The sequence below is a fragment of the Mytilus californianus genome, unplaced genomic scaffold, assembly GCF_021869535.1.
Source record: "Mytilus californianus isolate M0D057914Y unplaced genomic scaffold, xbMytCali1.0.p SCAF_11, whole genome shotgun sequence".
NCBI lineage: Eukaryota > Metazoa > Mollusca > Bivalvia > Mytilida > Mytilidae > Mytilus > Mytilus californianus.
This window is the reverse complement of record NW_026262593.1, coordinates 64,826,529-64,853,973: the sequence shown is the minus strand read 5'-3', so window position 1 is coordinate 64,853,973 and position 27,445 is coordinate 64,826,529. Positions and strand designations below refer to the sequence as shown.

General features: G+C 32.4%; 1 protein-coding gene and 1 long non-coding RNA gene across 2 annotated transcripts in view; both read left to right on the top strand.

The window, feature by feature from the left end:
* LOC127720532 (uncharacterized) overlaps positions 1-27,445 on the top strand; it is a 362,531-nt gene that overhangs the window by 82,211 nt on the left and 252,875 nt on the right. The window lies entirely within an intron of this gene.
* Positions 25,179-27,445, top strand: part of LOC127720520 (echinoderm microtubule-associated protein-like 2) — an 80,234-nt gene continuing 77,967 nt past the window's right edge. Inside the window, exon 1 of the mRNA XM_052227112.1 lies at positions 25,179-25,820. Coding sequence (XP_052083072.1) covers positions 25,773-25,820 — 48 coding nt within the window. The 5' untranslated portion in view covers positions 25,179-25,772. The remainder of the gene's footprint in view (positions 25,821-27,445) is intronic.

The following is a 27,445-nucleotide window of genomic DNA, read 5'->3' as shown; positions in this document are numbered from 1 at the left end:
CGTTACCGTCTGACAGTAATGCATTACAACCTTTGTCGCCATTGCCTACAGGTGGAACGGTAGTATTTACATTCCGGAATTTAGGTTGTTCCTTTATGTACCCTACTTAAGTCAATGTATCTTAACGGTGAGATTGGATAAAAGACCTAAAAGCACTAGTAGTCAAAGGTTTATAAAGATAGCAAAACAAGTTAACGGTCATCATACATATTCAAATTAATTTCTGAATATCTATACTATTAAATGAGAAGACCTCATTTTGTGTGTCGCTTCTCTGACTTCCTTCCACAATAAATTAATCATTATGCGTCTGTGTCCTATAGGTACCTTGCATAGTCGCATTTGTCATCCTCGCTTATGATTATTCAGTTTGGGTTATTTTGGGAGGAAAACGAAAATAAAGGCGTCCGGATATTATTTCCGTCTTCGGACGGACTTTTAAGTCAAAGACAAGACTTCCGTTTAGGACTGTTTTAAAATTACACATAATTTCCATAAGTACTTGGGGATAGAACTATTATTTTGGCGCTTTTCTGTATACTATGATCATACTTATACTATACATAAAGTGTATTTGCTATTTACTATCAATTCCAAGTTTACTATCCACGGCGGTCACTGATATATTATATAGAGACTCTCTATATAATATATCAGTGACCGCCGTGGATAGTAAACTTGGAAGATAGTAAACTTGGAATTGATATTAAATAGCAAATACACTTTATTTATAGTATATGTATTCTCTATATAATATTTCAGTTTATACCGCCGTGGATAGTAAACTTGGAATTGATAGTAAATAGCAAATACACTTTATTTATAGTAAATGTATGTTTATAGTATACAGAAAAACGCCAAAATAATTGAAATTAACAGAAAAAAATAGCGGACTTTGGAAAAAAGGGGGAGGGCTAAAAAAAATTGTCCTGTCCCCAAGTACCTATGACTTTTGATACCTTTTCTGAAATTCTCCAGTCATAAAATATTTTACAAAAATACATCCTACTACAGTTTACATACTTTCAATCACGCTCTAAATGCCCGCGATTTCGCGGGTGTGTTCTAGTTATAATGAAAGTACTTCAGGTAACTGTGTATGTAGAATTTTGGGCAGTGTTAGAAAGTGATGAAAATTCTAAAAAGGCTACCATTATCCCTATGGGCCAGGAAATACTACCGTGTCACCTTAAAGAGAAAGATTATTTGGCTAGTGAGATACGACAAATACGTTCTGATTGCGGTCAATTGCTATGCCTGTCGGGTGTTCAATTTTTCTATGCTTAAATTGTCACACATTTTGTCCATTCATGTTACTGCAGTGCATTTTTGTACTTCTATTAGTATAGAATAGTATGTCTTCGAAAACAGTAATGTAAGTTGCGTGTTGAATAATCAAGACAATATGCTTCAAACCAGATAAGTTCAGCACAAATATTTTATCTTTTCCTACAACGGAAAGATTTTTATTTATGTCCGTTATTCCGAAACCGTCTTCGTGTGGATGAAAAGTCTGTAGAACACGGAAGTCATGATTGTTTAGTGTTTCAATGAATTGCTGATATCCATAAGATTAGTAACAGCAATGCGATCACAATCTATCACCGTAATATCGTATGGGTAAGACATAACACGAACATCATATACTTTATCGTCATCTTCATCTCGGTTGTATTTGATTAACTGAAGTTTATCTGTAAAGTAATCAGCTATAACAAGCTACCTTTTGACAAAATTACGCAACCTGTTATATTTGTTTCCTCGTATTTTTTCACATTAAACTTCTTTATTAGCTGGAGCTGAACTTTGTCACTTTTTTTTAGTATGATTTCATCCAAATCGGTATTTTCACCTGAAAATAATAAACGCCAACAAATTGATCACAATTCTTAAATAGGTATAGGCTTATATCTGATTTGCATCTGCTTTATTTGAAAAATATTGCGGTAATTCAAGTACATTTCGTTTGAAGTCAATTGAGATCTCTTGGTCATCCTAAAATGGTCAGGATATCCTAGGAACGTCAATGTCATTAAACTGTCCTGTGAAATGTCCTGGAGCGTATTTAAAGAATGCAGACACTAATAAATTATTTGAACTCATTAACAAAATCAATGATCGACTAGAATCAAGAATTAAAGCAATCGACGAAAGACATCAGCGATCTTTTCAATTCCGTGAAAGATAGATGTGACTCAAATTCGTTAAGCATTATATCGCTTAAAGGTGAAGCATCTGAATTAAAACATGACAATGGCATATGTGCAGAGACGCAAAACTTGTCTGATATTAGAAAAAAAACATCTTAGACCTGTAATGTCGATCCATGAATAATAATCATGTTCTTCTGGAATCACAGAAAACAGTACGGAGAATACTGAAGCAGCAGTGAAAGTATTCATTAAAGAGGACCTGCAAATAAATAAATTGATTGGAAAAGGCAATGTCCATCTATTTGGTAATAAGAGAAATAACAATGACAAAAATAAAACCAGGCCTGTAGTAGAAAGATTCATATACCATAGAGACTTGATAATGGTACTAGAAGTAAGTCCGAACCTAAAATGAGCCCCCAAGAAATCGAAGAAAGCAGAAGACGTCTTTATTTAAAGATGAAAGAAGAAAATGAACAAGGAAATAAAGCTACACTCACAAAAAGATAGACAGATGGTAAAGTATATAACCCCATGTCAGATAATGAAATTCAAGCAGTACTATAGGTAACTGAAGAAAGTCCGCGACCTGCAAACAGGTCAAATAAAAGGACACGAACTCATATGATGTTATTTGCCTACACGAGACAAAAGATGATGACTATGATGAAATTTGTATTCCAGGCTATATTTTAGACAAAAAAAGACCAGATTCAATAACAGGAGATCCGGGGGTTTGATTTAAAGGTTCAAAGAAACTTGACGGGAGCACATCAAAAGTTGTCAAAATTAATAGCAAACACGTCCTTTGGCTTAAACTCTCTTCTGTTTTGCACTAATCTAGACGAAGTGTCCTAGTTGGCACTGTATACATTCAACCAGAAAATACTAAATATGGATCACCCGGTGCTTTCCGTGAAACTGAGAACGAACTATTAACTTTTCCAAGCGATTGTAAATATATATGCTTACCAGCAGAAGGCTTCAAAAGCCCAAACGGCAATTGATCCGGATTTTATACAGATAGATCCAAATGATATTACCGATGAGATTAATGATCTACATATTCTTCAAATAAGAGGTAATAAGGATAAAAATAAAAACTTTGGCAACTTGCTGCTTGACATGTTCGAATTTAATAATCTGTTTATAATGAGTGGTCGTATTGGTGAAAATATATCAAGCAAATTATCAAGAAAAAATTCATCTGCGGTGGATTATTTCACGGGAACTGCCGATTTCGTACAAATGGTTAGTAGTTCCGATGTACTCGACTCAGTACATTGTACTCAGACGTTCACTGCCCATTAGAAATGTCAGTGATCTTTATTAAGGAGGATCAATTGGAAAATACATGTACCAACGACAAAATATCTAGAAATGAAGATAAACAAATGGAGCAACGAATGAAATGATGTATAATGTAATGCTAAAATAGATGCTGTAAAACTATCTGCATAAGAAGAAGCATTAAGTTGTCCTAATGCAGCAATAATAGAAGAAACTTTATAAACAGAGTTGTTAACAAAATAGGCAAATTCTTTACGGAAGCTGATTCTCTCACGTTTGGTACAACAACATTCCCATCAAAATAACATGAAAAATCCTTCAACGAAAAAAAAAACCAAACAAACTTTTGAATGATGTCAATTAAAAAAGCATTAAGAATTTCACCGATAAAAAATTGAAAAGAAAAAATTAAAGTGAAAAGGAGTACAGAGACATACTTAACCAAAGTTTGAATAACTTTAGAATGAATATGAGTAGAAATATAAAAAAAAAAATGAAAACTAGAAATCCTAAAGAATATTGGAATTTTCTAAATCAAGGCCAAAAGAGTAAATCTCCCAAAATTCTAATTGAAATACTATAGGATTTCTTTAAAAATCCTAATTATGATGATAGCGAAGATGTTTACGACCTGGAAACTCACACAAAAGATACTATTGGTGAGTTAAAGGAGATAGTAAATTTAGCTACAACAGCAGACGAAATTAAAAAAAAATGCATCTGGAAGTTAATGAATAACAAATCAAGCGTTGATGACAAAATATTCAACGAATACTAAATATCTACATCAGATCAATGCATTCACATTTACGTTCTTTTCAATTTTAGTCCGGGCACCAAATTGCTTACGGGAAAAATACATCCGATTTTAAAAATAAAGGGAATGAAATCGATCCAAACTATTATAGACCAATTACTATGATATTGAGCTGTTTTGGGAAAATTGTTCATATCTGTTCTAAATGAAAGACAAACTAAATTCACCAAATACTTTTCCTTGATTTATGATAATCAGAGTGGATTTCGGAAAGACCACTCGACTGTTGATACCATATTCATCATTCTTCAATCTTAAACTTAATGTCTAATCGACCGAAAAAGCTCAATACTGCATTCATTGATTTTGCAAAGCCTTTGATACCATCTGGAGAAATGGACTTTGTTCTTCTATGTGCAGATGATACTGTTTTAATTGCAGAATCGAAAGACGATTACCAAAAGCAACTTCAATGCTTTAACAAACATTGTAAAACGTAGAAATCAAAAGAAAATTTAACAAAAACAAAAGTAATGATCTTTTGCAAAGAACGACAACCAAACGATTCGAAACTTCATTTCGATGGGGAAGAAACTGAAATAGTGAAAGATTTGAATTAACTTAGACTTCTTCAAAATAGAAAAAGGTCATTTAGTAAAGCAAAAAAAAATCTAGCTGAAAAGGCTACAAAAGCTATGTTCAGGATACTACAAAAACGTAGAACGTACAATCTTTTGATAAAATTTCAAATTGATTTGTTCAACAAATTGTAAAACCTATTCTTTTATATAGATGCGAAGTATGGGGATACGAAAAGCATGATGTGTAAGAGTTGAAAATTTTAAAACACCTTTAATATATGAAAAGGAGCACCCCATCATCAATTGTATATGAAGAAACTAGGCGATACCTACTACAAATGTAAGTGTATCTATTCAAACAAGGATTATTTCATACTGGTGTAATCTTGTAAATGGGGGTGAGAAGTTGTCATCCAGCATATATAATCTGATATACAATTAACGTTTATAATCTGCCTTTGATAAAACATGTTAATTCAATTTCTTATCGAATGCGGACATACTTATACTTTCCACCTTCAGAATGAGCATAATAAGTGGCTTACATTAATCACCAACAAACACTCACTGATCAGTTGGAACAAATATGGTATGCAGAAATTCAGAACTCTCCGAAAGGCTAAATTACAGTTTTCTTTCAAAGAAAACTTAGATTTTGAAGATTACGACATTATAACATTATGTACATTTCAAACTGTAAACCACGCATTTAATACCGATAGAAAGTGGATGTTGGTATAATTATGATAATCAGAAAGAAAATGTAATATCTGTGATACGCAAAAAATAGGAGACAAGTATTATTACATCATGAAATGCCCTGCTATAGAAATCGAAACGAAAAATCTCCGTTCTTCATATTATCACATAAGACCAAATACCCATAAATTTCACTCTGTTTAATGCAAAAAGGATTTCAACGTAAAAAGGACTGTGTAAACTTATCAGAGTAATAAATGAACAATTGATTCCCCCTGGCCAATAGACATTTTATTATGGATCTATTTCTATCTCTTATTTGTTTTTTAATATCATATTTTTTTGTTTGTTTGTTTGTGTTTTGTTTGTGTTTGTGTTTTTATGCTTGTTTTTTCTTTCTATTTTTTAGTGTCTTTTGTAAAGATTTACTCCTTGTATCACTTTAAGCATTGTATGTTAAATTCTTTTGTTTCCTTCTCTGTACCGTTGGTAACTGGATTTAGAGAATTAAGTATCTATGTATAGGAAGCAATTAACATTGCTTGTTATATACAATAGATATAAAAATATACAATAGATATAAAAACGAATTAAAAGGTCATTTTCATACAAATAGGGGCAAATTTGAAATGGTTACAGTATATCAATGAGTTGCTCCTTTGTATAAATGATGATAAACTCAAAAATTCTCCTGACAAAATTCGGTGCCTTTATCGGGGTATACACAGTTGATAGGGTCTATAAATCTTTGATATCTTTAAATATATGACTCCAATCAAATGTAATATTTTCTATTTTGTACAAATTCGAGATATGAATTTTAATCTGAACAACATCTACTTTTTTATATTATCATATTTGAACTGTAAATTATTGATTAATATTATAACACAATGTTGACTGCTGTAACCCAATTTTTGACATTTTTACCTATTATGCCTGTTTGTTTTGCTCACACATTGTTGTCAATATAATGAAATTCTATGCGACTGTCATAGTGAGTGGAACTGTAGCTAGCCATAAAACAAGGTTTAATTCAGCATTTTCTACATAAGGAAATACCTGTACTTATCATGAATATTACAGTTGTTTTCCATTCGTTTTAAGTGTTTGAACATTTGATTTTGCCATTTGATAAGGAACTTTTCGTTTTGAATTTTCTCTGGACTTCGGTATTTTTCTTATTTTACTTTGTAGGTTATAAAACACAAAACAAATATCAAATTTTACAATTTTTATGAATGTTTACAGTTACTTAAAAGTAGCCTTAATATCGGTTGCTGTATTGCATGGAGATTTCAAGCAGTAACGTCATAAACAGTACAGAAAAAAGCCCAACACAAACTGTATAGAGGAAAAAACACAAAAGAAACTTGTTTGTTTATTTATCTACATGTATATTACTACTGTAAATGTTATCAAGAAATGGTTATACTATAATGATAATTGAAATCCCAAACCATCAAGCAAACGAAAATCAATAATCATCAAATTAATATTTTCTCTGTAAAACTTTCAAAATTTTAACTTCACCTTAACCATTACGCGCACTTTTCGCAATAGTTCTTTATACATAACACTTCATCAAGGTTCTTCTGCTAGAAAACGAAAAACCCTGAATATCGTATCAACTTGGCGACACATCCTCACAGTCAAATTCTAAATGTAAAAGTTAAGACATGAAACAAATTTAACAGTAAAATTGGTAATCTTTATATCAAGTTGAATGTCGATTAATGCGATCGACATAGTCACCAAATTTTCAATCAATCTATGAAAGGAACTTATCTTTATAGCAGAATTTACTGTTAAAAGACAATGCAATCTTCTTTTCGTTCTTCTTGACAATTTCCTGTAAGCGGTCTGTCTCATTTGTACAGAAGACCAAGTCGACAAGAAAGAGCACAGTTTGCTTCAATAAAAATTCCGATTCTCTGTTGAAAAACATGACAACTATCTTCACTAAAAGGTTAATCATCAACGTTGTTTTCAGGACAATTATGTAATATTTAGTATGTAGTAGAATGAAAGAAGATCTAGTTCTATAATTCTAGCTGTGAACACGAAGTTGACTTATTCAGTAGTTATAGTTCTGGAATTTTTCTTTGGTAAAAATCAAGAGAGTTGTAAATGAATTGTCAATTATACCTTATTCTCGTATTAATTAGAGACCAACGTAATTTTCCGATGTTCAAATGTCATAAATCCAAAAGAGTCCAGCAACAGAAGAATGCATTTTGGTATTCGGTTGATTCATGATTGATTGATTATACATTGGTATATATCTGTCTTTAAGGTGGTACCAAACACCTTGATTAAAATTGATTTGGCTAGTTTGATTTTCATAAAATTATGACAAAATATTTACTTTGACCCTTTGACAAAAATATAAAATTTTCAAAAAACTTGAACCACACACTTTATCGGAAAGAACAGCAGTTTGACAAACAATAATTTTGATCATTGAGAAGCTTAATATTTCCTTAACAATAGAACGTGATTAAAACATTCAGCCGATTTTTACAGAGTTATCGCCCTGTTATGTTATGTACCACCTTAAATCAAAAGAAATCGAGCAATGATATGGATAACTACTAGACAATCGACCAAACTAGTAATCGCACATGCATTATGTTTTTGCATTGTCGTGTCTAGATAATATGAATGTTTTGTGATGTTCTCTCATCGAACTACGAACAACCGACTTCTATAAAAAAAAAAAGACATAAATTCAAGTATAACAAAAATGAAAACATATTAAGCACGATCCAGATAGCCTAACAAATACCTAACACAACATATGGTGGGATTAAACCAATTAAATCTGTACACAAACTTCATGAGAGAATTCGGTTGTTCGTGGTTACCCGTTGAACGGTCTGATGTTTCAGGCATTTTCTGTTTTCCTCTTTATGCATCATCATGTCGTGTATTAGATGTAGCATTTGCGTCAGCATGCTTGTTGATATTGATTTATTTTTCCTAACGTCAATGGTCTATCCTTCTAAAGTTTCTGATGATTTTACGCCGTCGAGTTTTTAAATTTCATTTATGAGCGAGCCTGAATAACGTTCGTATTGTGATTTTTACTTTTTTCCTTTGTATAAAAAATTGGTTTTAAGTGCCAATCTGCATAAGAATCAGGTAGTGGTGAAAACATGAAAAACAAAAACCCACCCAAGTTGACATTAATTTAAGTTCAAATTGTATAATGGTGCACGAATATAGCATTCGTTTCCTTTCCCTGTTCTAGTAATTCAAGATATCATTTGGTTGAAATTCACTAGAAATTAACAATAAAGGGGAGCTTACTCCGTAATTTGCTATCATTCCAACCAAACGTTATCTAGAGGTTTTTTTCTAATTACCAGACAAGCTGAAACGAAAGACTTACTATTTCTAACTCAGGATGAGGGTAAATTCAAAATAGGATGGTTGACCTAACCAGGTCGGTGGGTTTTTTTTTTGCCATGTTTTGAAATTTTTCTAAATTGCCTGATTCTTACAAAGACTTGCACTTAAGTTTTAGATTGCAAAGTTCAAGAAGATACGAGAAAATGCAGACTGTTCACGGGGACCATGTTATACTTTTCGGACAGGGAACGTTAGGCCAATGCCAAGCAGTAAAAAGTTGGTCAAAAAATGTGTTAACGTCAAGCCTTGAATACCGAACACAATGTTCGTCGGCCTTAAAAACTTCTCAAATTCTGGTTTCATAGCCACACTGTATTCCTATGGTACAGCAGATGCCATTTTCTATCATATTAAAAGAATGTATAAAAGCAAACAAATCAACAATCAAAGCAAACATATAATAATTTTACTTTTGCTAGCGTTATTTCTATATTTCTATACGGATTATAGTCTAATGACTTTAAAGTTGACCACTTGGAACCGTTTGTTCAATAGCTACCTTGTAAACAGAAACCATCTATAAAGAAAATCATTACATGAAACACAAGCTCTGGTGACTAGCTTGAATTATTAAGTGAGAGGAACGTAAATTATAGGTATAAGCGCTCACAAACTAGATTAACCCGCCACAATCTTTACGTGCCTGTCCCAAATTAGGAGATGTAGTTCAATGGTTATCGTTGGTTCATGTCTGTCATATTTGTTTTCCGTAAATTGTTTTGTTATAAATTAGGCCGTTAGTTTTCTCAATTGAATTGTTTCATATTTTTCATGTGGGATCTTGTATAGCCGACTATACGGTATGTTGGTTTCTCATTGTTGAAGGCCGTACGGTTACCTATAATTGCTTACATCCACTTCATTTCAAATTCAGTGGATAGTTGTCGCATTGGCACACACACCGCATCTCCTTGTTTTTATGTTATAGGATAATTCCCTTTTCTTTTCAATCTCCAAAAGATTGATTGATCGACTGATTGGTCTTTAACGCCACTTTCGGAATTATTGGCTTTTTCGTGGTGGTCAGTTTTCATTTGTGGAGGAAGCCCGATATAACAACCGAACTTCGGTAAGAAAACTGACAATCCTAGTCATTCAAGAATGGAGTCGGGCATACCTGCCTCGTGCGGTATTCGAACTCTCAATCTCAGTGTTAACAGGCTAGTGATCAATAGTTGGACTACATAGACCATTTTGTCACCGAGGCACCTTCTTGAAGTATAAGTATAAGGAGCCATTCGATAAGATGGGGAGCCCTGTTGCTTTCCATATGAATATGTAAAAAATCAAGTTTCTATCACTTATAATTTTAAACAAAACGTGAATCACCCCCCTTTAAAAAAAAAACTGAGCCTCTTGTTGGAATAGAAATAGGGAACAACTATAAATCATTGTTCGTTTATTATCATGGATGCCTAATTCGTAATGTATTTAGATTACATAAAGAGAGAAAGCAATTTTATTGTATTTTTTCAAAACAGGACCAGAATCAAAAAGTTTTAAAGTTGTTGAAAACTACTGAAATTTAAGTATAAATATATTAGATATTATTTTTACATTTTTTTTCTATTATTATAGAAATAAGGAGATGTGGTATGATTGCCAATGCGACAAATATCCACCTAAGTTCAAATGAAGTGGATGTAAGCAATTATAGGCAACCATACGGCCTTCAACAATGAGAAAACAACATACCGTGTGGTCGACTATAAAAGGCCCCGACATGATTTGATTTGATTTGATTTTTGGTGTTTTAACGCCACTTTTAAGCACCGCTTTTGGGCTATTTCGTGGCGGTCAGTTTTTATTGGTGGAGGAAGCCGGAGTACCCGGAGAAAACCACCGACCTTCGATAGGAAAACTGACAATCCTAGTCAATTAAGATTGGAGTCGAGTGCACCCACACGAGCGGGGTTCGAACTCACAACCTCAGTGTTGACTGGCTAGTGATTACAGTAGTAACTACTTAGACCACTCGGCCACCGAGGCCCCGCCCCGACATGAAAAATATGAAACAATTCAATTGAGAAAACTAAGGGCCTAGTTTATAACAAAACAGTTTACGAATAACAAATATGACCGACAAGAACCAACGACAACCACTAAACTACAGGCTCCTGACTTGGGACAGGCACATAAAGAACAAGGCGGGATTAAACATGTTTGTGAGCACTCAACCCTCCCCCTAACCTGGAAAAGTGGTGTAACAGTACAACATAAGAACAAAAGAAGGACGAAAGATACCAGAGGGACAGCCAAACTCATAGATCGAAAACAAACTGACAACGCCATGGCCAAAAATAAAAAGACAAATAGACAAATAATAGTAAAGATGACACAACATAGAAAACTAAAGACTTAGCAACACGAACCCCACCAAAAACTGGGGGTGATCTCAGGTGCTCCGGAAGAGTAAGCAGATCCTGCTCCACATGTGGCAACCGTCGTGTTGCTTATGTTAACAAACTATAAAGCAAACAAACCTATAAAGCATATCAATAACATCCTAATGATATCACCAAGGAGACCTGGGGAATAGATCAAAGTCCTGAAGTACTGAACATCGGATGACCGCAAGTTCTTGTGGATGGTCAAAAGCACTTGTCACAGAAACAAATGACATCTCTATACCTAAAACTGAGGTTAATGTACAGAGATATATTTTTTCTGAGACAAGTTCGTGCGTGGATGATGAGTAAATATCAGGAAATTCAACCTCAACGTAATAACTATTATATTGTAGTGATACAAATCAGTTTACACTGGTTTGTTGTTATATATTATATTAATATAACAGTTACATATATATATATAATTTCCATTCATTTGTATATCATTCTATTATACTATTCTAATAATAACAACCGAACTTCGGTAAGAAAACTGACAATCCTAGTCATTCAAGAATGGAGTGGGACATACCTGCCTCGTGCGGGAGTCGAACTCTCAATCTCAGTGTTAACAGGCTAGTGATCAATAGTTGGACTATATAGACCATTTGGTCACCGAGGCTCCTTCTTGAAGTATAAGTATAAGGAGCCATTCGATAAGATGGGGAGCCATGTTGCTTTCCATATGAATATGTAAAAAATCAAGTTTATATCACTTATAATTTTAAACAAAACGTGAATCATCCCCCTTTTTTAAAAAAACTGAGCCTCTTGTTGGAATAGAAATAGGGAACAACTATAAATCATTGTTCGTTTATTATCATGGATGACAAATTCATAATGTATTTAGATTACATAAAGAGAGAAAGCAATTTTATTGTATTTTTTCAAAACAGGACCAGAATCAAAAAGTTTTAAAGTTGTTGAAAACTACTGAAATTTAAGTATAACTAAACGTATATTAGATATTATTATTACATTTTTTTAAACAAACCTATAAAGCATATCAATAACATCCTAATGATATCACCAAGGAGACCTGGGGAATAGATCAAAGTGCTGAAGTACTGAACATCGGATGACCGCAAGTTCTTGTGGATGGTCAAAAGCACTTGTCACAGAAAAAAATATCACATCTCTATACCTGAAACTGAGGTTAATGTACAGAGATATATTTTTTCTGAGACAAAATTGTGCGTGGATGATGAATAAATATCAGGAAATTCAACCTCACCGTAATAACTATTATATTGTAGTGATACAAATCAGTTTACACTGGTTTGTTGTTATATATTATATTACTATAACAGTTACATATATATATAATTTCCATCCATTTGTATATCATTCTATTATACTATTCTAATAATAGTGCAGTGCAAGTGCATGGTGGACACTCTTCTGTAAAAATTCGATTTTTCTAAAATATTGGATATGAGTAGGCATTCATATTCAAAAACAATTACAGAGTTACCGGTCCTTGTCGGGATTGTCGCAAAACGTTCTTGAGATATTCTTCCGCATGCTTTAACACAATTTTTTGGTACGTGTGCATAGATATTATCAATGATTTTTTACTTTTTAAAGTTTTGTTGTTATATATTATATTGATATAACAGTTACATATATATATAATTTCCATCCATTTGTATATCATTCTATTATACTATTCTAATAATAACATATATATATATATATATATATATATCTAACGACAAAACATTTTCATATTATTAATTTATGTTCTAAACAAAAATATTTTTATCAGTATTCATTGAAGAGATGCATTTCTAACAAACGATAAGGAATGTTAGTTTGCACTTGTTAAAATCCGCGTATTTATCATGTATATAGATCGGTTACAAACCCAAAACGAAAGTTACGTAATGGAAATCTAGGCGATAGCAATACATCAGAATGCCCTCAAGGTCATCGCGATGTAAAAAATGATATTGAAAAAAGTCAGGAGAGATTGACCTTATATCCCTCTTTCCTATTGTTAAAGGTCTCTTTACAAAACAAAACAAAACAAACAAATCAGTCAGTGTAACCCCGGTTTTCGTTAAATTGACCCCAACATCTCTTTTTATTTAAACAAAAACAAAATAAAACATCAGAAAGTCTACAAATAGTTACGTCTCCCAAACGATGTATTAAAACACACACATTAGTAAAATCAAAACAAACGTGAGTACCTAATTTACCTTGCAACGAGTCAATATTTTAACTTCACGCCTACTAGTATATTGAGTAATATGTCACATTTCAATATAAACTACGTGTACTATTTGAAGGTACACAATATTCTCACGTTCATATTTATGTCATTTTATTTTATATGTTCCATAAAAAGTATAATTGGGTTGGTGTTTTTTCGAAGACTATCACTACAAAAGTCAAAAAGTCTGAAAAGACCAGTTTTTGTCTGAATTTGCATGAATTTTCACTCGACATTCTTAATTTGTCTGAATAATTTTTAAAAATTCTTGACATAGTATGAATTTGTCTAATAAGGTTCTTGATTTTTCTTGACAAGTGTCTTGACAGTATGAACATTGTCTTAAAATTTCTCGACACTTCCTGTATCATCTGATAAGAGTCTGGATTAATCTCGACCAATTCTTGACTGTCTTAAATTTGTCTCGATCGGTCTTGACATATTCTTGACATTCTTAATAATGTCTGAATATGTCTCGACATATTCTTGACATTCTAAATAATGTCTGAATATGTCTCGACACATTCTTGACAGTCTTAAATATGTCTTGACACTATCTCAACAGTATAAATTTCGCCTGAAATGTGAAGAGACTTATTCTGCACTGTTTATGACATCTATTGCTGTTATATACTCCTTTTTATTATGGCTAAACTAAACTTTGAAGGATCAAGGATTAATTTGGTATTGTAAGATACCCTTTTGGTGCAACTAAGTTGGAATACCCTGAATAATCCCCCATGTAGTTTAATTTTGATTTATTTTTATTAAACATTTAAGTAATTGTTTTCACTTGGAATATAAGTCAAAGGTATTGACAAACAGCATTTAGATTTTTGCCGTTCGCAAAACTGCCAGTCAAATTTGCTTTACTAAAATAGGTGTCTTGTATCTCTTTTGGACCCCACAATTCATCTTTTGGGTTTGTGTGGCTAAAAAAGGAAGAGGGGGGGGGGGGAGCTTTTGTTTAGGTCAAAGAATTTGTTCCCATCTTGATTCAAAAACCTTATTCATTTTTTAGAACAACCCAAAAACATTTTTTATTCAAATTTGAGTGTTGAATTTTATAATTTTTTATCAAAAATAAATATTTGTGATGACTCCTTCCTGAAAAGAAAAAAATGTTTAGATCTATATTATGCATGTCTGTTTGAGAACCATTTCATAAGACCGATGATTTCTATAGAAATCATTGATGGGACCCATTATAAATACATTTTTTTTATTATTCCTGGAGTAGATAATAATTTTCTTTTAATCTTTGTGAATTATTCAATTTGTTTTTAAGTTAAAATAATTAACTTCATAATTTTGATGAAGAAAATCCATTTCAATTCAATTTTTTTTTATCAAAATGATGATTTTCATTTTCATCTATCAACAAACTTTTTAAATTGTAGTGGCATGGTCGGTCAACTGATAAGTTGTATGGTTGATTACAGGTAAAGCAATAACTTCTATTTGACAGTTTGGTGTACTCTGGGGTGTGGAATACCTTAATTTTATGGGGAACATCCTGTCCATGTGTAATACTTAATATATTCCAACAGATGACATTACATAAATTTTTCTTCTGTTAAATGAATGATTTGTATATCATCATAATTTGCTATTTATATAAACCACATTTTGGCATAATAATTATTTACCATATCAACATTGAATATTATGAATGTAGAATGAAATATGTCTACAGTATGATTGGTTTGAATCATTTAATTTATAAGATTTAGGAATCAAAATTTGTAATTATTTAAAAAACCCACATTGAAATTGTTTTATATCAACACACCCACATTTGAATTATTTTATACTTTAGATTTCATTGCCATATTTGCATTTGTAAAAATATTTATATACCCAAATTTTCAATTATTTTATATGCCCAACTTTTATTTTTGTTGTAAAGAAGTGTAACTTGAAATAACAGTATATCATATAAAGAGAAATAAAGATTAAAGTTATATCATGAATATTGGTCATGATTTGTAAAACTCAGAACTGTCAAGTAAATTTAAGACACGATTCAAAATGTTCAGAATATGTCAAGCCATACTGAGAAAAAATAAGAATGTCGAGAATATGTCGAGAAATTTCAAGACAGTATTCAAATGTCAAGAATTTGTCAAGAAATTTTAAGACCATATTCAGAATGTCGAGAATATGTCGAGTAAATTTCATACAAATTTAATACATGTATAAATGAGAATTTGTCAAGAAAAATTAAGACACAAGTCATACTTTTGGAGAATGTCTAGTAAAAGTTCATGCAAATTAAGACAAAAACTGGTCTTTTTAGACTTTTAGGCTTTTGTAGTGTATTGTGAACCAATTGAAATGCTTCTTTGCACTTTTGACGGTTGTTTATGGTTGTATGACAGATTATTTCTATAGTTTTTTTTACAAATTTAGGTCAATAACAAAAATCAAATATACGAATTTAAATCAACGAAATTGCATTTATTTTTTCACGAAACTAAAGGTATTGGCTCCCCTGTGTAATTTAACGCAATGCGAGGAGTTCCAGGTATCTTTTTATCCTATTCAAATTAGAAAAAGGGGTGTTCGGTAATCAGAGAGCAACATAACAACACAACACAGCACTAGTAGAAATCTAAGGGACAAAATGAGGAGAAGATAAAAACCAGAAGTCGAATACACATCTTATTACCGACTTTCGGCGCTACAGATATCATTAAAAAACAACATCAGAAGTTATAAAATAATATACTTTACAATCTCTAACATGAACGCGCATAGGCCACGATAATTTTCATGTTGGGACCTTTTATAGCTAACAATATTGGATGGATTTTTTTTCTCATTGTCGAAGGTCGTATTGGTGACCTGAAATGGCTTAAATCCATGTCATTTGAACTACTGTGGTTAGTTGTCTCATTGGCAATCACACCACCAAAACCATCAAATTTCCTTATTTTTTTTTATTACAAAGCATTGGCATTTGATTGATTACATAATCATATCAGAGTGCTTTTATTGTTTTTGTAGCTTTCGAAACGTCGTGTATTTCAATCGATCACCCGCATCGTTTTCCTTTTAGACAAGAACATTGAATAGTTATACTCTTATTATCAACCACATGTGTCAAACAGTTTAATAAAACAACACTTGAACTTGGTTCGTGTTTGTTTCAGCAATTAAATTCGTAAGTGTTATCCGTACGTGAAGTCCTGACATGAGATAGGCGATGGTAGTCGACTTTTATTTTTAAAGAACGAAAATGAAGATGGCTTTGTTTTATTTCTATTGTTTTTGTGTCAATAATAGTTGTAAATTTATGAAATAATAAAGACGACTGTTTCCTCCTTGTCCATACAATCAAAATAGATTTACATACTTAGAAAGGAATTATATTTTAAATAAATTAAGTATAAACGGTAATAACTTTCTTTCCTAGATTTAGATAGTTCAGTTTTACACGGGAAACTCTACACAAAAGATTACGACAAACTTGACGATGTTTTTGACGGTGATGATCCTTTGGCACAATCTTACGGTGTTTATAATTATATCACAATTCGTTCGCAATGCCCCTGTCTGTAGTGACGTTTTTGGATTTCAGTGAATAATCTATGTATTACTTAATTCTTCCATAGATACAAAGATTTTGGTTTGGAAGTTTTGCTTTACTTTTAGAAAACATATTTCAAACGGGATAGCACATTAAGGAGATGTGGTTTATCGAGCCCGGAATTCTAGATACGATCCGGGTAAACGTATTGATCCTTTAAATAAACTTATTATAAAAGGTTACCAATTCAACACTGTATCTAGATCGTTGAGTATTTTATTTGTTGGTAAAATTATTGATTTTGTTACAATGTAGCAGTAAATTAAAACTAATCTAAATTATTGATTTTGTTAGCAGTAAATTAAAACTAATCTAAATATGATTGTTATATACATATGCACATTCACGGTTCTACAATCTGTCGATACCTGTATTTTTTGCATTGTACAAGGTCACGCTTTTTTCTGACTTTTAATGACGACTTAACACTAAAATTATTAGTGTTGGTTGTGAATTGATTGATATTTTAGTCTTAGATACATGATTTTTTATTACTTGTTATTGGCTGTATACTAGCTGTCAGTACATGTAGCTGTTAGTCCTCTCAGACTTTTACTTAGTGACTTTTTGTAGTGTATTAATTCCCTGCCACGTCCGGTAAGTGTTTTGGGGTTTTTTCTGCTTTGTAAGCTCCTTTCAACTGACTTTTTTTATAGTTTGTTCTTATGTTGTGCTGTTACACCACTGTCCCAGGTTAGGAGGGGAGGGGGTTGGCTCCAGCAAACATGTTTTAATCCCGCCACATTCTGTATGTGCATGTCCCAAGTAAGGAGCATGTAATTCGGTGGTTGTCGTTTGTTGCAGTGTATCATATTTGTTTTTCGTTTGTTGTTTTGTTCATAAATAAGGCCGTTAGTTTTCTGGTTTGAATTGTTTTACATTCGTCTTTTCGGGGTCTTTTATAGCTGAGTATGCGGTATGGGTTATGCTCACTGTTGAAGACCTTACAGTGACCTATAGTTGTGAACTAATATGTCAGTTAGTCTCTGGTGGAGAGTTGCTTCATTCGGCAACCATACCACATCTTCTTATTTTTATATAAGGTACGTATTTGTGAAACCACTTTTCCTATGTTACATTAAGGGGAGGAAGGTGGAGGCGCTTTCGGGTTACTTTAGGGTTATCCTTTATTTAATCACTATTTTCTACATAAGGAAATGCATGTACCAAGTCAGGAATATGACAGTTGTTTTTCATTCGTTAGATGTGTTTGAGCTTTTGATTTTGCCTTTTTATCAAGGACTTTCCGTTTTGAATTTCCCTTGGAGTTCGGATTTTTTGTTATTTTACTTTTTATTTTGTAATATTGTATTATGAATTGTTTTTTATCTGTTTTTCCTTGACTCCATAGGGTGAATTATCCAAACGAAATTATCATTATTTCTACACCATATATATATAGTTGTATAAAATTTCTGTGTTGGCCATTTATAAAAAAAAATGTTCTTTATTCTTCTTCTTTTTATCTTTTATTCTAGGAGCCTCGGTGACCGAGTAGTCTACTGTATCACTAACCGGTCAATACTGCGGTTGTCAGTTCAACCTGCACATGACAGGTTCCAATCTTACTTGACTATGAATGTCAATTTTCCTGCCGACGGATGTTAGTTCTCCCCGGCCATTCCTGCTTCCTCCATTCAGTAAAATGTTATCATCACGATATAGTCAATGGTGTTGAATGGCGTTAAACCCTTATAAGCAATCAATTGATCTTTTATATTTTCTGTTTTATATACTATTTTGTGTTACTATAAAGAAATGAGTGCGCAACACTTGCTCTGGGAATAACTTGATCAAATACGCTACGGCCTAAAACTTTTTTCCCAATATTATTGAAAAAAATCATAAAATTTTTCTTGTACGTTGCTAAGGTGTTGTCCAATATCTTTGTCTTTTGTTTTTATAAAAGATCTGTTTTCCTGATTCACACAACAAACAGCTTTACCCATGTGCAGGATCATACATCAAAAGTAATATTTGCCTTTAAACCCTTAAGAGTACATATAACAACATGCATCTCCCACATCGAACTACTCGTATACAAAGAAAAGATTAGCAAGTTTAAGTTTTTAAGATCAAAACGAACTTCTTAAAATATTTGTAAAAACATTACGTAAACTTGTTAACGTAATTGCTTTGTTTTAACCTGCACTTGGGCGTGTTTACTATATAGGATGATCTGTTAATGCTGTATGCACCAAATACTTCAACCAGTTCTGTAAAAGGCTTAATGGCGTTGCGTTACGTAATTCTATTAAAAGTGTATTTACAAAAGTAATTATTTTAATTCATTAAACCAATGCCTGAATTGATTACATTTTGTTTGCATACACTGGAAGAGTACAGTGGCGGAAGATCACAAGCTTCACAAAATATTACGGATTGATTGTTGCTCTACGTCCAGTTGCAAATATTTCATTCATGTTAAACGATGAAAAAGAGACGAAAAGTCCTTTTAACTCCTTGCTATCGAAGTTTGACCCATCGTGAGCCAGTAAAAAATATAACGTTTCGCCTCATCACTAGTGAAGGTCAATCTAAGTATAACTTTGCAAGGATGCTTTTGTATGACCTTTTGCTGCTACCGGTACTATTGACAAACAAGCTTTCAATTAAAAAGGCCGATGGGTGTTCTTTGCCAACCGATAAAGACGGTCTATTGGTGTTCCGTATCGTCTGCATAAATGTATATTGAAACTAGGTTTTCCTTGTCGTACAAAGAACCAGATTTAAAAGACCCAATAGAAAGACAAAAAAAAATTAAAAATACAAAACAAGTAAAAAAATAATAATAAATAAAAACTACAGTTACCCAGGATAAAAGGGGGGATTCCAATCATATATCCCCATTCAAAAGCATAAAAAAGGGGGGTTCCAACACACGGACCCCCCCCCCCCCCCCATCCTTCCTGGATCCGCCAATGGTAGATGTGAAAGAAATTATCCAAAATGAAATGTAGATTTGAAATTCATGTTATATTGTGTGAAGTTTACAAAAAATGAAGACAATTTATATAAATAAAATGTCAAGTGTTCTACACATTTCAGCTGAATGACTAGACAAAATTGAGATAAACTCAATGTTTAACATATTTTCGCACTTAAATAAATTGACGTTTACCCCCACATCTCCTTTTATTCTTTTGATAAGCAATTGATAAAACTATATTAATCGGGATAATTTGGATTTTTGACATAAACTACTTAATCGAGTTTAGAAATGAAAAAAAAGTAAAATTCCACACACGATGACGTATTTATAGCTTGAGTTAATCTTACTGTCAAGACAAGACGCGATGGAAGCTGACCAGTATGAAGAGGTATATTTTCAATTTACAATTTACTTACAATATATATATTTCAGCTTAATATTTTGATATTGAAATTTAGCTTTTGTCTTGAAACTTTATACGTTTTACTTTTGATTTTCTTGAAAACACGTGAAACTTTCATCAAAGTGGTATAATAGCTAATTCTATATCAAAATGTCTTTGCATCTGTATTTAACAAAAATCACAGCTTAATGTGTTACGGCACCAGTCATCTTTTTGTTTAAGGGTCGGGTAGGGGCAGTGAAGTCATGGATTTGAAATAATGTTCTATTCTTATGAAAAAAAACTATAGTTTATTTCTATTGAAAATTACAGCATTTTGGTTATTTTGTTTAAAATAAAATATTCATGTATGTTACAGAAAATGATTTTTTTCCTGAGAATACTCTTTCTTTCTTATTGTTATATCATATAGAGAAACTTAATACCGGTAGGTATAAATCAAATCAGCATTTAACTTCTTCCAAGGTCAAAATATCAAATTGCGAGGAAAAAATGAAACTAGTGATTTTTTTAAAGTACATTTTTCAAGATATCAAAGTCATAACTATAAAATATTAATAATAATAGTCAAAATTTCAATAGTTCAATTATGTTAATATTAATAGGCGCTAAAGTTTGTATCCCCGATGGATATTGATTATTAGTTATCCATAAGCGTCTGTATAGTGAAATCTAACCTGCAAATGTGTATATATAAAATGTTAAAAACGATCTATCCCGACAAGAAAGACTATTATTGTAGGTATTTAAAGATAGTTTTCATTCAGTGTTTTATAAGTTTAAAGGTTATGAAAACAAAACAATTAATTGTGTACAATTGACTGAACAAATGAAATTAAAATTTCTCGATTGTGAAGTTGAAATATTGATCAGTGTATAAAAGAATGGAATTTCTCGTTCAATGTTCGCCATTGACATTAATGAGATTCGAGGTTTCAACTCAAAATAAAAAATAGAAAGAGAAGAGCATACATATAAATATTGTATAAAAATAAGGAGATGAGATATGATCCACCAAAGTTCAAATAAAGTGGGAGGGGCCTCGGTGGCCAAGTGGTTTAAGTAGTTACTACTGTAATCACTAGCCAGTCAACACTTGAGGTTGTGAGTTCGAACCACGCTCGTGCGGGTGCACTCGACTCCAATCTTAATTGACTAGGATTGTCAGTTTTCCTATCGAAGGTCGGTGGTTTTCTCCGGGCACTCCGGCTTCCTCCACCAATAAAAACTGGCCGCCACGAATTAGCCCAAAAGCGGTGCTTAAAAGTGGCGTTAAAACACCAAAAATCAAATCAAATCAATCAAATAAAGTGGATGTAATAAAGCAATTCTAGGCAACCGTACGGCCTTCAACAATGAGAAAAATGTTTGTTTTTAACTGTTTACGGATTTGAGCAGTTTTTTGCAAACTTAAATTCAGACTGCGAATACATTTGCGTCTTCACAGATGCCAAGAGAAAAATTTTCTGATGGCACATATTTTCTTTCATTTTGAAAACTATAGATACATGTTTGTCTTCAGACATTAGTCTTCTTGTGTTACCGGAAACCGGAATGAATAAAATAATGAATAATTGCATCTCCTTATTTTTATATGTTATTGGTTTATTCTTCTGGGTGTAGCTTTTAAGGTGGTACCAAACATCTTGACTAAAATTTATTTGGCTCGTTTAATTTTCATAAAATTTTGACAAAATATTTACTTGTACCCTTTGACAAAAACATAAAAATTTCAAAAAACTTGAACCACACACTTTCTCAGAAAAATTTCATTGGATATATAGCAGTTTGATAAACACTAATTTTGATCATTAAGAAGCTTGATATTTCCTTTACAACAGAACCTGATTAAAACATTCAGCTGATTTTTACAGAGTTATCTCCCTGTAGTGTTATGTACCACATTAAAGATTGAGTGTATACATGCCTGATTTCGAAACTAAAGGACAGTTAGATTCTTACATTCAACCCGCCTCTGTGCTCTCGTAGTAGCGCTGTAGTGTTGAGTGCGAGAGGTAGTGGGTTTGCTGCCTCTCCAATCAATCAAACACATGTTAGTTCGGAGTCATGATAGTAAGTGCCTTGGTAGGTGACATGTCCTACTGCAAACCCTAACCTTGCGAACAAGAACGTTAAAATCAATCCGGTCCAGCATGTCAGTGTCAGTCTAGTCCAAAGCAATCACATCAACATATTCTCGTCTTTATAAGCATGTTATAATGCAACATCGACCCATAACCAGCAATCTTTCGATCAGTCAACGTCAAATAAATGAGTAAATATTAAGTAATTTTGATTAATTATTCTGCGACCACGTATACATATATAATTCTACTGTTATAATTATACTTTGGTATTGAAATCAATTAATAGAGCTTATTCTGTCTATAAATTTAACATTTACGGTTTTAAAATAATGACAACTTACTATTAGTTAGACACTGAAATTTGTCAATGAAACTAATTTGTGATGTTTACCTTCAATGATTAAGGTGTCCAAAGGTTAGAAAAGCAAACAGTTATCGATTTATCATTGCAATCAGGACAATTTAAACAGTGCTGTTTACAAACTACTTAAATTTCATAAACCATTTAAATTTCAATAAGGATGTTCTGTTAGAAATTGATTTTTCACATCATCTTGAATTTCAAATTTGACTTTATACATTTAAGCAGCCCCGTTGCCAATAATAAGGTTGCTATTAATTTTCATTGATCTGCATATGCAAATTTCCTTCCACTGCATATGCAAATTTCTGTTCATTGTATATGCAAATAACGTTGAAAGTAAATTATCTGGTTGATGTTTACATCACTGGGTTGTACTCTTATACACTAGTTCTTATCATCAGCTTGGGTGGGGGCCTCCGTGGCATAGTGGTCTAAGTAGTCGAACTGCTGTATCACTAGCCAGTCAAGTTAGGTTGCGAGTTCGAATCCCGCACGGGGCAGGTGCACTCGACTCCGGTCTTAATTAACTAGGATTGTCAGTTTCACCGAAAGTCGGTGGTTCTCTCCGGGCACTCCAGCTTCCTCCAATAAAAACTGACCGCCACAAAAAAGCACAGTAGTGTTGAAAGTTGCGTTAAACACCAATCAAGTTTTAATCAATCAATCAGCTTGGGTGAGTTTTCTATACCATCCGTTTATAATTGATTGAACATTATTTTAGGGATCCACGTTAAAAGAAAATATATGAAAAAAATCAGACATTTCACTTCAAATAAATTTCTAGTACATATGAATAAAATTGAGGATGGAAACGGGGAATGCGTCAAAGAGATAACAACCCGACCAAAGAGCAGAAAACAGCCCACGACCACCAATGGGTCTTCAACACAGCGAAAAAATCCCACAACCGGAGGCGTGCTTCAGCTGGCCCCTAAACAATAATGTATACTAGTTCATAGAAAATGGACGTCACACTAAACTCCGAAACATATAAATGAACCAAAATTAAAAAAACATTCAAGACTAACAAAGGCCAGAGGTTCCTGAACAGGCGCAAAGATGCGACGAGGTTAAACATGTTTTGTGAGATCTCTATAAATGGATATGCGGATAAACGTCAATTAGACAGCAACCCTATCAAACTGACCAAAATATTAGAAAATAACAAAAGACCACCACTTACGAGGTACTGACTTGTGATGTAAGAATGTACACTTAATAAAAATGAGTACAGAAAAGGTTCTAAACCCAACACAACCGATACAACAGGTAACTAATGAAAAGAAGAAAACAAAAACGAGTACAGCGAAATAATAAGAAACGTCGTATCATGAGCTTAAAGTAATTAAACATTTTTTCAGTTGATTTGAAATAATACGTCATTTTTTATAACGCGATACTGTTTTGTCGACTGTTAATTGATTCTTGTTTTTAATTTTGATTATGGGACCAGAATGCATTTGGTAGTCTTTCTAGAATATATTATCTAAATTGTGTATAAAATTATATGCCTCAATAAAAAAAAGTATTAATGCAAAAGTAATCGTACTTCAATGCTAATCAATTTTACATGTATGTGGTGATCTTAATATAAAAAATGCATTTACACTATTTAATCACATGTCATAACAAATATATAATATCAGTTGCTAACATCAGAGACGGGACACTATTTTACAAATTCATCATAAATTCAATAGCCAAAATCTGTTTATATATTTCTTTTTGTCAGAAATTAAATAACGTCGTTTAGTATGAAAGACCCCTATTATGAAAAACCTTTCTCCGTGGTTATATATTAAGTTTTCACAACTTCAATGGTGTAGGATATAGTGATTGCGCATATTGTTTAGGATTGCATTCAAACGGGAAAGATTTGTCTAAAGAGTAAATAAAATAGTGAAAGAGATCCTTTATTTTGAATAAATATTCATAAACAGGGGCTCGGTAAGGAGATTTTGAAAGAAAAACATAGTTTTTTCTTTTCTTTTGATATACTCAAAATGTAACAATACTGGATACAATTGTATTCGCAAAATAATGTTTTTTCTATAAACTAGCAGGAAAAGCAATTTATATATATATATAATGTGGAAGTGATTGATATTTTATTTCATGTTTAAATAAATAATTACTTTAATCAAAATTATAAAATATGGTCCGGGTACAGAGATGAAAATCGCTTTATCATTAATTCATTTACACTTAACTGAAAGTAAAAGTTTGTTATTCGAATCGAGTATGAAAACAATAGGCGTTTTAAATTTTTCAATATGTCAAATAGCATTTAGAATACTATCACTTCACAAAAGTCAATAACAGGATCAAATTAGAAGATTACCCTCGAAGAACCTTCATTCATAGATGCATGCTTAAATTTTAACAAATTGAAAATATATAAAGGAAAAGGTGATCCGTCTCAAGAAAAGTGGAACAAGTACGGTTATAGACGCGAGATAGTATTTCCGTAAAAGAAGAGAAAATGGATTCGGAGTCTGGGAAACGTAAAACACGTCCAAAAATGTGGTGAAAGTCTATAGGACTTTATTATCAGTAATAGTGACAGACTATAATGATCTCAACTTTATCACCAATAAACCGTCGTATCATCAGGATTTATTAATATTGCCTTAATAGAAGAAGATTAACTTTAGATCTCAAAAGTTATTAAAAGCAATACGTTGATTTGATGTAAATTAATCTGTTGTTGATTGGGAATTAACACCAAGGATGCACATGATTGAAATTCTTATTCAATAATGATCAAATGGAATATTATATGGAAGTATAAATACCGTTACGAAATTTACATTCTTTGAATCAATGTAATAAATCTTTATAAGTTAGTTTTATGTTTCTCCTTGAAAGAAACACGAATAGAAAGATTGCAGAATGGACTATTCATTTCAAATTGACATGGGAGATAGAAAGAAAAGTCATGTAAGTTTTCTTTTTTTTTAACCAAACTTGTTTTTATTTTACTTTGATATTTGAATTAAACCTGTATAATTAATCACCGGAACATTGAAGTGCAAAATACATGTCACTAAAGGGCATCTCAAATTAACATGTACATGTCACTAAAGGGCATCTCAAATTAACATGTACATGTCACTAAAGGGCATCTCAAATTAACATGTACATGTCACTAAAGGGCATCTCAAATTACATGTACATGTCACTAAAGGGCATCTCAAATTAACATGTACATGTCACTTAAGGGCATCTCAAATTACATGTACATGTCACTAAAGGGCATCTCAAATTAACATGTACATGTCACTAAAGGGCATCTCAAATTAACATGTACATGTCACTAAAGGGCATCTCAAATTACATGTACATGTACATGTCACTAAAGGGCATCTCAAATTAACATGTACATGTCACTAAAGGGCATCTCAAATTAACATGTACATGTCACTAAAGGGCATCTCAAATTAACATGTACATGTCACTAAAGGGCATCTCAAATTAACAGAAAGTCATCTATACCTTCAACTATAACGATCTTGACAAGAGTTTAACTTTAGTTTACTTTTTATTCGGTTGCTGTCTGATTGACGATAATTCCAAATCTTGCCTTATTTTTATACAGCCCAATAAGTAATCATATACTATCAGTGGAGGGTACAGGTTTTTCCAAACTTGAACGGGCGCAACGAAAAATAAGGGGAGGGGTGGGGCGCCGCTTGTCAAAAATGAAAATAACAAATTAAAAAACATATTTTCTGTCCTAATGAGGTTCTGGAACTTCTCGCCTAACCCTTGGTCCGCTCCCTGGCTATGTGCATGCAGGCTGATATAATTTAATGTTCAAACATTAATTCAAATCAACACGAGTTAGAGATTCAGAAAAAGAACTATATGTAGTTCAGTGGTTGTCGTTGGATCATGTCTGTCATATTTGTTTTTCGTTAACTGTTTTGTTATAAGTTAGGCCGTTAGTTTTCTCAATTGAATTGTTTTATATTTTTCATGTCGGGGTCTTTTATAGCCGACTATACGGTATGGGTTTTTCTCATTGTTGAAAGCCATTCGGTTGCCTATAAATGTTTACATCCACTTTATTTGAACTTTGGTGGATAGTTGTCTCATTGGCAATCATACCTCATCTGTTTTTTTTTATATATCCATGTACACATGATTCTTTACTCTATAACCGTGTGACACAGACTTCAGTGCAGAAAACTGGTCTTTGATGGTTTTTTTTTTCATTTTCAAAGGCTTATTTTGTTCTGATAATCAAGGTTACACTTTCTTTATATGAGGTCTTGTTTAATACAATACATTTAGTATTTTTTGTGGAAGTACTAGATGTACCATTCTTTTGTCTCATCTAACTTAAGGGGCATTAGTTCAAAATCCTGAAAATTAGACAAAATAATGGTCTTTCCAATTTATAATAATAATAACTTGATTTCATGTTTGCACCATATTTCACCCATATAGGTCATGCAAAAAGGCAAAACACAGTTCAATAAAACTATATAATTAAATAAAGAAGTGAGGCAAAATAAACTGTAATTCATCTCGCTCGCTCTCCTTCAACGAAAATGAAGTAT